This window comes from Lolium perenne, chromosome 5 (genome assembly GCF_019359855.2).
Source record: "Lolium perenne isolate Kyuss_39 chromosome 5, Kyuss_2.0, whole genome shotgun sequence".
NCBI classification, from domain to species: domain Eukaryota; kingdom Viridiplantae; phylum Streptophyta; class Magnoliopsida; order Poales; family Poaceae; genus Lolium; species Lolium perenne.
The window spans coordinates 89,367,066-89,381,601 of record NC_067248.2 but is presented as its reverse complement, the minus strand read 5'-3'; the positions used below and the strand labels follow the sequence as shown (position 1 = coordinate 89,381,601).

At 41.6% G+C, this 14,536-nt stretch overlaps 1 protein-coding gene across 5 annotated transcripts; it reads left to right on the top strand.

Moving 5' to 3' along the window:
- Positions 1-3,881: 3,881 nt before the first annotated feature.
- On the top strand, positions 3,882-12,805 carry LOC127319573 (fructose-bisphosphate aldolase-lysine N-methyltransferase, chloroplastic). 5 transcript variants are annotated; one of them, XM_051349545.2, is made up of 13 exons: positions 3,882-4,271; positions 4,363-4,438; positions 6,130-6,335; positions 6,449-6,535; positions 6,618-6,710; positions 7,181-7,335; positions 7,491-7,575; positions 7,645-7,731; positions 7,805-7,924; positions 8,120-8,176; positions 8,802-8,903; positions 8,990-9,158; positions 12,701-12,805. In XM_051349545.2, the coding sequence occupies exons 1-12, from the start codon at positions 3,912-3,914 to the stop codon at positions 9,155-9,157; spliced, it is 1,596 nt and encodes a 531-aa protein (XP_051205505.1). In that variant the 5' UTR covers positions 3,882-3,911; the 3' UTR covers position 9,158; positions 12,701-12,805. The 5 variants fall into 5 exon arrangements, 4 of the variants coding, with proteins under 4 accessions (XP_051205505.1, XP_051205502.1, XP_051205504.1 ...); XM_051349542.2 differs by lacking the exon at positions 12,701-12,805 and adding an exon at positions 12,239-12,567; XM_051349544.2 differs by lacking the exon at positions 12,701-12,805 and adding an exon at positions 12,124-12,567.
- The last annotated feature ends 1,731 nt before the right edge of the window (positions 12,806-14,536 follow it).

The following is a 14,536-nucleotide window of genomic DNA, read 5'->3' as shown; positions in this document are numbered from 1 at the left end:
ATTTCGGCCACCATTGGAGACGCCACCGGTACCAGGCGACTCCTCTTCGTCGACAACGCCGCCTAGCACCAGCGCCGCCACTCGCCGGAGTCCCAGCTCGCCGTCGACCCCCTACCTCCGCCGTGCCCGCGTCTGCATCTCGTCGACGACGACGACGCACCTCCACCGCCAGATCTCCTTCTGATCCAGCGGCTCACACTCACAGGTACCGTTTCGGTGATTAAGAGTGACTGACGCGCAGGCCCCACCCTGTCAGTTGGCCCGTGGCGCGCTGAAGCGTTACTGGGCTGGCCTGCTGTGATTTAAACGTTTTAGCCCAATTCGTTTCCCGCGCTGGCCCAAATACTCAAATTTAATTTAATTTAATTAATTCAAATGTCTCTCAGATGCCTTGTTAGAAAATTAATAACTACAAATTCACTAGGCCAAATTTTACAAATTTTATATATTTGGAAAGCTTAGAATTTTATCTACAACATGCCACTGGATTGAATCCTAGATTAATTATAGAATTAAAATAGGAAAATAAACAAGACATGGACTTTTCTGCCTTAGAATAATTATTAAAAATCAACCACAAATGCTTTTTAGTTAATTCCAACTCCTATAAAACACATTACACTTGTATTAATTGTTTCTGCAAAAATATGACATGCTTACCTTGAATGATCATGGCCTAGTTTAATTAAAAGACTATATGGCTATTTATAGTCAAAAGTATTGGCCAAAAACTATTAATAAATCATATGGGAGTGTTTCTCTCATTTAAATCTTGTCACAAACAATTCCCAAATAAGGTAGAGACTCTGGTAGCTTAGGTTCTCATATGTTTGGTTTGAGGATATTAAATCATTACCATGATTAATACTAAATTGTATGAACTATATTACCGAAATTAAATAACTTTCCCATGTGCTCTAAAAGCAATGTGATGACCTTTGATCATAATCTCATATGTGCTCACTTAAGGATCTTAAACCAAACTAGCATCTAAAATGCATGGGATAAGGACCTTAGTCTTCAAGACCCATATGTTCTAATTAAAGATTAGTAAATCATTTGTATAAGTAGTGCTTAAATTGTTCCAAACTATTTATTAAATCATCTAAGATGTATTGGTCTCATTTAAATCTTTGTCTCAAGTAAATTCAACATAAGGTAATGACCTTGATATAATAAATCTCATGCTGTATGAATTGATGATATTAACCTCTTAATAAGATGGTATTAAATTGCATGAGGTGTATTCCCTCATTTAAGTCATATTTCTCAAAGGATAAGTGTGAAGTGTTGACCTTGGTCAACAGGTGATCATACCTTGTCAATTGAGGAGATTAAATCTTAACCAGCTTTAATAAGAGGAAATTAATTCACAAGAACAAATAAATAGAAACACAAATAAAGATTTCAAAGAGAGGAAATTATTCCTAAGAATAAATAAATAGAAACAATAACAAATATTTTTTAATGAGAGGAAATTATTTTTCTTTAAAGGAAAACCAAGTCAACCCACAAGTGAATAATATGGTGATGCTAGACTAGCTTGTATGAACCATTTGTGTGATTAGTTTAGCACTTAAGGATTACTTGGTGATTGTATCCTCGTATTCGTTTATAGACGCTAGTACCGGAGATTATCAAGAGGAGGAGTTTTTCTACTCAGAAGGAGAGGAAGAGAACTTTGATCATCTCACCAATCAAGGCAAGCTATAGTATTGCCAGCTATTACTAATGCAAGCTAAATTGTTGCAGGCTATTCTAATGCTAGTTATATTGGAACAAGCTTTTACTCATGCAAGTAAGATTAATATAAGATAGATTGTGGCAAGCTAATATTCTTGCAAAGCGCAAAGCTACAAGAGCAAAGCACCCCCACATCTTACCTTATGTTTAATAAGCCTATCCCAAGTTTTTACTACAAGCTTTTACTTACAAGTTTCAATACTTTTGTTTATTCAAAGTACTTTTTGATTCATGATCTACTCGATCTAGAATAGAACACTATCATCAAGGTTAGTCTATGGCAATCAAAGCTAGTTAGCACCCCTCATGAAATAGTTGCTAGTGCTAATCAATTAAAAAGTGGACTACTCTAGATGGGAACATGTGACTTTGAAATGAAGTGGAAACCTTGGAATGATGGTTCATTCCATTGAATGATTTTGAAGGTGAATATGACCAAGAGAAGATGGTGATTTTTGATATAAAACTGATGGTTGGGTTCGGATGCGATACCTTTCCAATTTTGAAAGTACCCCCACAATACCTGAATATGGGTAAGGGCTTAACTAGAAAGTTATGTGCCTTAGTATGGGTTCCCTCTAAACAAGCGTCATAGGGGTTATGCCGAGGCTGCCTCCGTTGAAAGTGAATTGATGTGAAATGACGTGATTGAGGTGAACTGTCCGGCCCAAGCCCTGTGCAGTTCCCAGGCTGACGGTGTGTCTTCACTGGGAGGCCAAGCTCATGGGGAGAGGTGCCTATACTAGGGTATGTAAGTGAAAGGTTATGGTTGGTAGTCCGCGCACGGAGTGCGGTAAATCAGGGCCAGTTAACCCTGACGGATTATTGCAAATGTTGTGGCACAAGTGTATGACCTCTGCAGAGTGTAGAACTATTCGAATAGCCGTGTCCACGGTTACGGACGATTGGAAAGGCCATACTGTTCCGTCATCAGACCATTTTCAAAAATGTGACCGGTGAAGGGTGACTGGTGATTTGAACTATGAATGGTGACTTGATTTAAACCACAACAGAGTTGTGGGAATGACACTAATGTTCCCACCTGAGGTAGTCTAACGATTCAAGCATCTTTACTAAATGTTTATGAAATAAACTTGGCTTTATGCAAATAAACCTAGAGCTTAGCATCCCCTTACTAGAAATAATAATGTTTACACTAGTATTAGTTTGCGAGTACTTTGAAGTACTCATGGCTTTGTCCCTGGCTATTCAAATGGCCAGACTATGAAGGAGAGCAGCAGTACGAAGAGGATGGACCCCAGAACGTCTACGACAACTAGGATCGCTCCTGACGTCAAGCGTTGGCCTGTGGATTAGAGAATCCGCTACTACTCCGTTTCCGCTATTTGTGTGTTCGTTGATCAATAGAATCAACTACTATTGTAATATTGGATCATGTGATCTCCATGTGTATGACGATTATGCGTTGTAATAAATGATGACTCTATGATATTCAACTATTATGTCTCGCAACAACACTATTCCTGGGATTGCGAGGAATGACATAATAGGCATCTGGACTTAAAAATCCGGGTGTTGACACTTTTTAGCAGTCGAGCACCTTTTCAGCTGAAACCATCGAGATCTACTTGCCCTCTACTTCCACGAAAACCCAAGTCTACAACTTGTAGGCATTGACAAGTTAATCCCTTGTCAGTTCATGCCACCTGACCTCTTTTGGGACTCAAACCCATCCAGGTCTGCTTCTAGGTGCCAGGGTGCTTCTCCCGATAAAAAAATGACGTTCTAAAAGTCTCAGGTCAATTTGACTCCGTATAGGTCTCTGAAAGTGAAAAATATGCGAAACAGGAAATTCATGTTCTGTAGAGTTATAAACCAAATAAAGGGGACTATTGGTAAATCCCCATAAATCAATGTAAAACATGATATTATCATCATATATGTTGCAAATATGTGAGAATTCAATATGATAAAGGACAAAGTTCATGTATTCATTTTACATGCATCACTAAACTAGCTAGAACACCCACTGATCTATGGAACTTTATTATTGTTTTGATAATTTTGTTAACTACTGACTAGTCACTAGCCTCAAAAAAAAACTAAGGGGAAATATCGCTCCGCCTGGCCCTATCAACGCCTTCCCCTAATCCACACCAATCTCCTCCGCTGCAACGCCGCCGTTCACCCACCGGTCGCCCGAATCGATGGCCTCATCCGCCTCCGTCTCCCCTGCCGCCGCCGCCTCCGTCTCCGGCACCCATCACCGCGGCCTACTCCCCTGTTTCCTGCGCCGTCTCCCTCGCACCCGCTCGCGCCCGCGCTCGTGCTCCCGCCTACACCTCGCCGCTTGCCACGCCGACACCCTCCTCTGCCCCCCCGGAGCCCAGAGTCCGCTTGCTCCCGCGGCTTGCCCATCCGCATCCTCAGCTGGCGGTTTCTCGGACTGGCTGCTCACGCACGGGCTGCCGCCGGGCAAGGTGTCCATCCTAGAGCGCCCAGTGCCCTGTTCCCGCGGGGGCAAGGACCGGCCACTGCACTATGTCGCTGCGGGCCAGGACCTCGAGGTGTGCTGAGCAAGCACGTTTTTTTTTGTTTTTTTTTTTTTTTGCTGATTCCGGTGGTAAACATGATGCGGCTAACTGGTTGCTTGTGCAGGCCGGGGATGTGGCGTTCGAGGTGCCCATGTCGCTTGTTGTCACGCTGGAGCGGGTTCTAGGCGACGAGTCCATTGGTGAGTTAGCCGCTGCCTCCGGTTCTGTCATTTGCTCGGTTTCTGGCTGAGGAAATAGTCTATTTTTATTCCATGGATTTGGCATTTGCGTTGGTGTGGTATGCTGAAACACTTCCTGCCGTGAGTAGGTAACCTATGAAATGAGTTTGTAAAAGCACTTTGTAGTCATTTCTTATGTAAGTTGTTCTTTCCTCTTCCATGTTTTGTAATACAACGGAGGTTTTGGCAAGTCTTGTTACTAGTAATACGTGTATGTTTTTTTTTTTTTTTTTTTTGTTGGTAACTGTGCTCTAGTATTTCGGGAGTTTATTGGAGTACGATACAACGGCCTTAATAAAGTATGATTCTATTGGAGCAAGAGTTTCTGAATCTGCTCCATTTGTAGTCAACGGCATCATGCTTGCACATTTTCAGGTTAGGTTCATGTAATTGTTATATCTGCCGATGTAGTGGCGCCGGGGGTACCACCGTCCACCTGCTGCTCGGCCTATGCGGCGGCCCATTTACAAGCAACGACACAACCACCCTCATAGGCCGACGCCCCTTTCCAGGGCATGGACCAAGTCCACTTGTGCAGTGTGGGGACAGCTGTAGCCCTCCTTCGGCACGTCTGTGGCAACCCCTCCCCCAAGTTTCCGTGGTGAGGAGGACCAGTGCCTCTATAAAGGGAGGGGCAGCTGCCCCGTTGACGAGATCGGGTTTTCCCTCCTAGAAGAGCTCTCCAGATCTAGCCACAACTTCTTCAAGCCAGAGCCTTGTAAAACCCTCTTTGTACTCGGCGAGAAATCGCAGTGCAATACAACCTAAGCAGAGTAGGGGTGTTACCTCCTCACGAGGGCCCCGAACCTGGGTAACTCTGCGTCCCTCTCTGCCCTGTTGCGCTCGCCGCTCACCTAGCATCGCCGTGGTTCTGGAGATCTTGGAGCGTTGCTCTTAGCCCCCTGTGTTCGATAACCTTAAGGGTGTTGCCGAGGTACCCGTGTTCCTCTCGAGACACGAAACCCCGGCAATATCTATGTTTAAACGTGAGTGACAGTTATCTTTGAATTAGGTGGTCCTAATTAATGAGGTCCTCCCACACAGAAATTAAGAAAGTGCAAGATCGTATTTTTGGTTATCATTTGTGCAAACATATCCCTCATTGAAACTTAGCAACAAATTTTGTGTTCCAACCTTTGACTTGGATCGTGATTATGAAGCCGGAAGAGCATTACCAGTTATGAATTTGGACAAAGTCCCCACCTCTTTTTTCATAGCATTGGTTATCACATTTATCTGTAGCATTCACTTGGATGTTTTGTTTGTTCTGTGATTTTAATAGAGTTTATAGCTTTTAGGCATCAATTACATGTCTACTATAAGAAAGGAGTAGTACAAGTACAGTTCGTCTGCAAGTAGTTCGACCATGAAATGCATTAAAATTGATACTGGAATATTTCAGCTAGACAAGTCTTTCGTGCATTCTGTTTATTAAACTTACATATTTTGCTTCTGTAATATGCACGGTCTATTGCCCACTATCTAAAATAGTAATACATTTTGGTGCTCATATCTGTCATGTTTCTCCCAATAGCATTGGTTTTTCTAGTGAAACAATAACATCTCCTAATCCTCTATGTAGACACCAAGACAAGAACATCTAAATGATATCATTTATATCGTATTGTAATCTTCGTTTTGTTACCGTGCAGCTGAATTATTAACAACAAACAAATTGTCTGAGTTGGCATGCTTGGCATTGTATCTCATGTATGAGAAGAAGCAAGGAAAAGATTCACTTTGGTACCCGTACATTAAAGAACTTGATCGACAGCGAGGTAGGGGGCAGCTAGCTGTTGAATCACCTCTTTTATGGACTGAAAGTGAACTGGATTACCTGAATGGCAGCCCCATGAGGGTTAGTGCTTTGATCTTTCAATGTTGACTTGCATAACCACTTTATTTAATTCGAAATTAATCAACATTTAACAAGAAGATGAATATCTTAGCTTTGATTTTTTCATATTACAGGATGAAGTGGTTGTCAGAGATGAGGGAATAAGAAGAGAATATAATGAGCTTGACACATTGTGGTTCATGGCAGGTTCATTGTTTAAGGTATTTTGTTGTCCTGATAATCATCTTTTCATAAGAGTATGTTGCGCAAGCTGTTCTTTATTTTCATGTGGATTTCATACAGCAATACCCTTTTGATGTACCTACCGAGGCGTTTCCGTTTGAGATTTTCAAGCAGGCATTTGTTGCAGTACAGTCTTGTGTGGTTCATTTGCAGGTAATATGTTGAGCATTTGATTTGCGTTCTCCATCATGGTGCCTGAGCATTTGATTTATTTTCCTATATCTTTTTGCAAGTTAGTAATGTATGGTATCATATGTATTGCGAACAATTTAGTGGTATACATTTTTTCATTTCATTTTTTTTGAAAGATAACTGTAAGGGTAAATAGAAACCCAAATTTGTATCCACTAGGACTTGAACCCAGGTTGTATATTTATACATCCACTCCCCCAACCAAGTGAGCTAGGCCCACTTTCCCCACTTCAACTATATCGTTGGATCATGTCACTTTTTTCCATGGTCAATTATCTTTAGATTTTCTTTCCATATTTAGTGCAGATCTTTTGTTCAAATTTGTCTGGTTTGTGCAATGTTTTGTGTGACGAAAACATTGCATACCTTGTGCTTTCTTCACAAAACCGTGTTCCATTGACTTTGTTTCTTGTTTATTGTTTCAAGAGCAGAAGGTTAGTTTAGCTCGAAGATTTGCGCTAGTTCCCTTGGGCCCACCACTTTTGACATACAAGAGCAACTGCAAAGCAATGTTGACAGCTGTTGATGATTCTGTTCGACTGGTGGTGGATCGGCCATACAAAGCAGGAGAACCGATAATCGTTTGGTATTATGTTTTCTTCAGTCGCATTTGATATTCTTGTCCTAATTCATCATATTTGGCAATCTAGGATGCTGATATTTTGATTTACTATGTAGATAGATATTATGCACTGCTCATGTTTCATGTATGCAATGATCTCAACATATATAATTAAACAGGTGTGGACCACAACCAAACTCCAGGTTGCTTCTCAATTATGGTTTTGTTGATGAAGACAATCCCTATGATCGTATAGCAATCGAGGTGGATTTTTAGCTGTTTTACAGTCTTTCTTATTTGGTTGGTGTAACCAAGCTGGAAACATAATCACAGGCATCCCTAAACACCGAAGATCCTCAATACCAAGAGAAGCGAATGGTTGCTCAAAGAAATGGAAAGCTTGCTATCCAAAAATTCCAAGTGGGACTCTTAAATCCATTTCCTATTTAATTGAGGGTAAAATGTGTTGAATATTAATATGCCCTCTTCTCAGGTCTGTGTAGGTAAAGAGAAGGAAACTGTTTCTGAAATGCTGCCTTATTTGAGACTAGGATACATTTCAGATCCTGATGAAATGCAATGTATACTTTCATCGGAAGGTGATACGTGTCCAGTAAGCCTGCATACCTTCCTTGATGCCACTATATACTGCATTTAATAGATTACTATTTGATCTTTAGATTTTCTGGAGTGGTGTTTGAATGTGTTCAACCTATAAGGTAGCTATTTGTTTTTTAATATTATATCCTTGACTCATCTGGTTTGATTGTTTTAATAATATTCCTCCATCCATTACCATTTTATGTAGGGACTGTTCGGTCTAAATCGTGCTTTTACAGTCGAGCAGATTTTGGGTTTCTTGCCTGTAATAATCCTTAGAAGGCAACTTGTGTTAGCTTCAGTTTATATGAGGCTTCTGTTTGCAAAGTTGGGTTCAGGTCTTCAAGTTGAATAAACTATCAAGCCCTAAGTAGCCAACCCATTCGTTGCCCTGGAGATTTGCTTATAAAACTCTAAGTTGAAGGCTAATTGGACCCTTGATCGAGAAAATTGGTTTGCTTTTGCTTGCTCTGAAATTTCCTTGGGATGATTTTTTTAGGTAGAGAGAATACCTCACAATTCACAACACGTAATGTGGAAATTGGTTTTACTTTTGAAGCCTTTCATTGGCCATTATACTCCCAATTCCATATGCTAAGGATCCTAGTCAAGTAAACTTTCTCGAGCTTCATTAGTCCACCTGACTTACTGTTAGATTTTTTTTTTTGTAAATCGACCATATATTTAGTTGAAACAAAATGAGTGGTGGCTGGTGCACTGGGCTGCATCATTTTTCCGCATAAATCTTGTTAAAATTAGGGAAATAAATCCTCATCGATATATGTGATTTCTTGTCAACATAGAGAAAGCTGCCAACCAAAATATGCTCTGGTACCAGTATGTATGGCATGATAAAATGCAACATGTTGCTTACAACTGTAATTCTTTAGGTTAGTCCATGCTCAGAGCGAGCCGTACTGGACCAACTTGTTGTGTATCTGAAATCAAGATTGGCTGGTTATCCAACTACTTTGGATGAAGATGAAGCAATGGTAACAAGCTGTTGGGTTTTGTGTATGTTTTCCTCATTTTTCTGTTACCTTACTGAACTGCTTGTCACTACTTTGGTGTTTGCCAGTTGGCTGATGGCAATTTGGAACCAAAGAAAGAAGTTGCTACCAGACTTGTAAGGTTAGAGAAGAGAATGCTGCATGGCTGTCTTCAGGCTGCTAACGAGTTTATAAGCGGTTTGCCTGACCATACCGTGTCACCTTGCCCTGCTCTATATGCCCCCGAGTTGAAATAAGGTATCCTTGGCAATGCTATTTATGTTTTTGATAAAATTTGTTATATACCACCAGAAAGTTAGTGTTTTGGATACTTATGTATACAATCTAAAGTTTGGAGCTTTGGGTTCATTTAAATACCTCCCGAAGTACCTCTCCATGATCGTTTTGGCTTGGTTTTCTGCTGCGGAGAGTAAGTGTCAGTTGGTCACACAAACCTGCCATCAGACCAGCTCCTCTGCTTCTAGCTCCCTCCTCCGCTCTCTCTGAAACCCTTCCCAAAGTTCTTCCTATCGTCACCGCGGCCATTCACAGTAGCTAGTTTCACTCCATGACTGGAGGCCTGCAGCCAGCAGATGCCATTGGTTGTACCGTGTGTGCTCGGTGAAAGTATTTCATGTGCACCGTAACACACACACGAGGAGCAGGACGTCTCTAGACGCTCCAGCGATCACTACTAGGAAAACAGCTGCCCCAATATGTGCCACTGCTAGCCCATTACCCATTACCAGTGGCGCACTAGGTTAGGGACTTAGGGAGGCATGGTGCGCCGCTGGTATGTGTCCCTAAAATTCCCAACCCCAAAATTCCCACCTCCATGACCGCCTTTTCAGTTTTGAAAAAAAATAAAACAAATAATAGAATTTTCAAATTTCAAAATCCTTCGAGATGGCCATGTGTTATGTGTTCTAGTTGTTAGGTAACAAACATGAATTTCGACTTTTTTTTTTGCAAAATGGTGCCATGTTTCAGTGGACTGGCTCTGAATTTTGCATATGACCTCTAATGAAAAAGCTTTTTATATGAAAGTGTATCTACAGAAAAAGTTACATCTGAATTCAACGGTGTACGGCCGTTTACCTATTTTTTAGCTTTCTCTAAATTAAAAAGGAAAACAGAGTTTTTGGAGCTTTTAGATTTCGCTGAAAAAATTTCAAATTTCAAAATAAATAGAAGTGGCGCACCAACCCTTGTGGTGGGCCACTGGTATGTTGGATGGCCCCAGATTCAGATGCACGATCCAACGGCTCCCAACGAGTGTAAACAAACACATGATCCGTATGCTTCTTATTCTGAGTGGTCGAGGCAAGTCCCTCTCCTTCATCCACACATCCCTTATCCTTCCTCCTCTCCTCCCTCCTCCCCCACTTCTCTTCATCCATCTACTCCGACAAGAGGCTTTGCCGGCGCACCTTCTCCGGCCATCTGCTCCGCCGGCCGGTGCCCCCCCTCCTTACTCCTCCCCGGCTTCCCCCTCGTCTCCAGCTCCTTCTCCTCTCCTTCCTCCTCCATCCTCTTCCCTCCTCCCTTCTACCTCCTCTCCTTACTCCTCCTCTTGTCCATCCTCTATTCCGGTGCCCCTCCCTTCTCTCCTCCTCGGCCTTCGGCCATTCCCTCCTCCCCGGTCGCCGGCTATTCCCTCCTGTCCGACGCCATGTGGAGCTCACAGAGAACGTATCAAGAGTAGAATAAAATTCGAAAAAATCGAAAAAAATTCAAAATTAAAAAATTCAAAATATACATGTGGCGCACTACTAGCAATCGCGGTGGCACACTAGGTGGCATGCCACTGGTAGGGCACATACCCGTGGCACACTGTGGTGTGCCACCCAGTGGCGCGCTAGTAGTGGCACACCTGTGGTAGCTGTTTTCCTAGTAGTGGATGGGCTTGTTCGTGCCGAAACACAGGAAGTTTTGGTGCCAATAGCTTTTGTAACTTCTGTGGACACACCCTCTATAACTCAGCATCTTCTGCACTCTGCTAGCCTGCACCATCACCACTTTGTTCCTACAAATCAAATCAAGATTAACCAAGAAATTCCATAATATGTGATTAGTATGTCTCTCCCTCATGGACAGGAAAGGAAACCAAAACATCACCAGCCTAGATCATTATGGAATTAGTATATTGGAGAGCTTTCGGAACTTCAGGTGGTACTTCAGTGAACCCAAATATTTTGATGGTTTATCCCAAAGCTGTAACTTGTAGGTTGTATATACCCGAATATCTTGTACTCCCTCCAATCCATAATAAGTGTCGTGAGTTTAGTTCAAATTTGAACTAAAACCACGACACTTAGTATGGATCAGAGGAAGTATATTTTACCTTTTGTTTGAAAGTAAATTAATGTAGCATGTTTGAAAGCAAACTATGGACTGAGCTCATGCAGTTGTTCTTATAGTGTACTGTGAAATGTTCAATTCTCTGCAGAGAAGTAAGTGTGCAGTGCAATTCGATTATTGCTAGATGGACATATCACTTCAAAACATGTTCCGTGTTAAGTGCATCATTAGAAGGTAAATTATAACTGATGAGTTAGAAACACCATGATTTGATCTCAGTGAGCCTACATCAGTGTGCAGTATGACAAGAGGAGCAAAATTTTGTTTGTTTACGTAAAATGCTCAACAGTGTCTATTTCCTGAGAAAGTTACATTGCTACCAATCTTTATGGTGCTACCAAGGGAGTGATGGCACTACCAGTTACAAAATATTTGTGATTTTCTAGCATCCTGAAAATTCAATTCAAGACACCTCACACTTCCTTTCCAGGCTACTATCCACGCGAAAATTTGTCCTTTGTATACCCCACTTTCTAGATCAAATTTGAATTTGAAATGTTATAGCATGATACATGCATCTGGTGACAATGCTACCAAATCATTTCACACTTTTGATAGCCAGGCCTTGGAAGCATGTTAGCACCACACGGCTTTGTAGCACTAGGGCTTTGCTCCTATTTTCCTTTTTCATTTCTTTTGATATACATCTCAGTTTAGTTGAATATTTACTGGGAAACATCATCATGCAATACATAACTCAGAAGAAGAACTCTGATTTTTGCACTTTCCTGACATTGGTATTATGGTATCATTTAAGCAATGGTGTCACCGGGTATATTCTCAATTTAATAGGTAAATCCAGTTTAGTTGTGAATGGGGTTTCATCCATAACATTTTTCTAAATACATGATCGTTACTGCAGTGAGGAATGCTAGAAGCACATACCTTGCTATTTGTTTTACTGGCTATTTATGTGGTATGAGAAACTTCTGCGACTGAATGCTCCCTGCTGATTAGAATTACAACATGTGTTGCAGGGAAATCTGTGCGAGTGTAATAAGGATATCACTGGTCTTTAGTAGATCTGCCAATAGTTGCATTGCACAGAAGTGTGAATTGATGTTTTTTGCCGCCTAGATTCAATCTATATGTTCATTTTGATGATTGGGAGTTTGGCAATGACAATTTTGTACATGCTCATTCTCCTTTCTGTGCATAGAAGAACATGCGTGGAAGATGGCTTGGCTCAGATATTATTGTGGATGGCTGGTTTTAGGATTACCGAATCTGTCAATCCACAGCTTGTAATTGCATGGAACAGTAGTTGTACTGTGATGGCTGCAGTTCGCCCTATGGCGTTTAATTACCTTCTCGATGTTGCTAAATTACCAGTTTTTTTAGTTCCATCCTTTTTTTTTTGTTGGTGACATGTGTGGCAACCTAGTCTTGATTGCTGTGCCAGGAAGACTTGGTTGAACTCAAATTTATGATTCCTACAGATTCTTGAATGGCCCAAATGCTGTTGCTGTATTTGTACTGCAGCCCCTGATGATGTACAACTGAAGTCTGATTGGAATGCTTCTCATATTCATGTGAGAATTGAACATCGTTAGAAAAACTCGCAAAACAAACGTGTCTAAACTTGCCCCTCCTCAGGTTTCTCTTTTCTTTTTTCATTGGCAGGTGCAAAGGCCCTGTTGGGTGGCCTAAATAGCTGAGTTTATGGTTCTGGATTGGTTTGTTGGGAATACTAACGAATCTCTAGAAAAAAGGCCAGTTTTTTCCCATTAATTTTTAATTTGTTTTTTGAAAATAAAATATGTTGAAAGCTATAAGTTCAAACTATGAATCGTTTTCACTTTTGAGATTCTTGGGTCAAGATCTTCAAAACTACATTCTACATTGATAGGTTTTGAGAAACTATTTTTTCGTACTTCCAAAACTAGTATGGTTGTTACTCGGGGTTTTTACTAAGTGTACTCGTGGTTTGCTGTACTCCGAGGTTTTGCTAGGAGTGTACTTGTGCTTTGGTTTTCTGTGAGTTGTGCTCGCCCTTTGATGCACTCGTCTTCTGTATGTAACTATACTCATGTTCTGTGCGCAACTGTATTTAGGTGTTTACTGAGTTGTACTCGTCCTTTGATGTACTTGTACTCTCTATGTAATTGTACTCGGGTGTTCACTGAGTTGTATTCGTCATTCGATGTATTTGTCCTCGGTATGTAATTGTACTCATGTTTTGTATGTAAATGTACTTAGGTATTCACTGAGTTGTACTTGTCTTTCGTTGTACTCATACTCTCTACGTAACCGTACATGTTCTTTTAATTGTATTTGGGTGTTTACTAGGTTGTACTCGCCGTCACGGACTTAGGGAAGAAGCTAGAAAAAATGGGAGTTCTATTCATCCTTCGATGTACTCGTCCTTCAATGTACTCGTGCTCGGATGTAATTGTACTCGTGCTCTGTACGTAAATGTACTCATGTATTCATTGAGTTGTACTTGTCTTTCGTTATACTCATACTTTCTATGTAACCGTACTTGTTCTTTTAATTGTATAAGCACCGCTGCCTCCTACAACCACCCCATTCGCCACCTCTGTAGACCCTAACCTCACCATGGACTGCGGGTAGGTGTTCGTGACGCCAGGGCCGCATGTCGCACCACGTTGTCGCAGAAGCTTGGGCCATCGCTGGTGCCCATGATGAAGCCCAAAAGGAAGCCGAAGGCCGGCGACAAGTGCCCTGCTGTGTCTGCATCTGCGGTGAATCTCCAAGAGAAAATCAGTCAATCGCAAGGCAAACCTTCAATGTCTGTAGCGAGCACGCGACCAGCAAATTCCAGGCGCCAACTCCCCCCCCCCCCCCCCCCACCGCCACCCCTACTTCGGAGGAGGTTGCGCCGATATCTGAAGCAAGTGCATTCGACGGAATGACCGAAAGGTGTTTTTTTTTTTACTTTTGTTGGTCTCACTTCAGTACATGAAGAGAAATGATCATATATAAATTATAGATTTATTTGTGTGCAATTTGGTTCATTCTAGTGTTGACGAGGATACATTCATATCAACTAAGAATGAGATCTTCAGTTTCCGACATAAGTGGCATGCCTAGCATGGATGTCATGAGTGCACCTATGGGACCTCCTATGGGTGGCATGCCTGGCATGGGTGGCATGAGTGCACCCATGGGACCTCATATAGGTGGCATGTCCAGCATGGGTGGCATGAGTGCATCTATGTTGTGTTTGAAGCTATGGAACATTTCATGCATATATTGTGTTTGTATATACAAAGGTTGTGTTCCAGCCATCCATTGGAGCTTTTTTTTTACAT

Coding starts and splice junctions, on each gene's coding strand:
- LOC127319573 (XM_051349545.2), top strand. CDS start 3,912: ATGGCCTCATCCGCCTCCGTCTCCCCTGCCGCCGCCGCCTCCGTCTCC. Junction 7,336..7,490: donor GGAGAACCGATAATCGTTTG/GTATTATGTTTT, acceptor ATAATTAAACAG/GTGTGGACCACAACCAAACT. Junction 7,732..7,804: donor TTGCTATCCAAAAATTCCAA/GTGGGACTCTTA, acceptor CCCTCTTCTCAG/GTCTGTGTAGGTAAAGAGAA.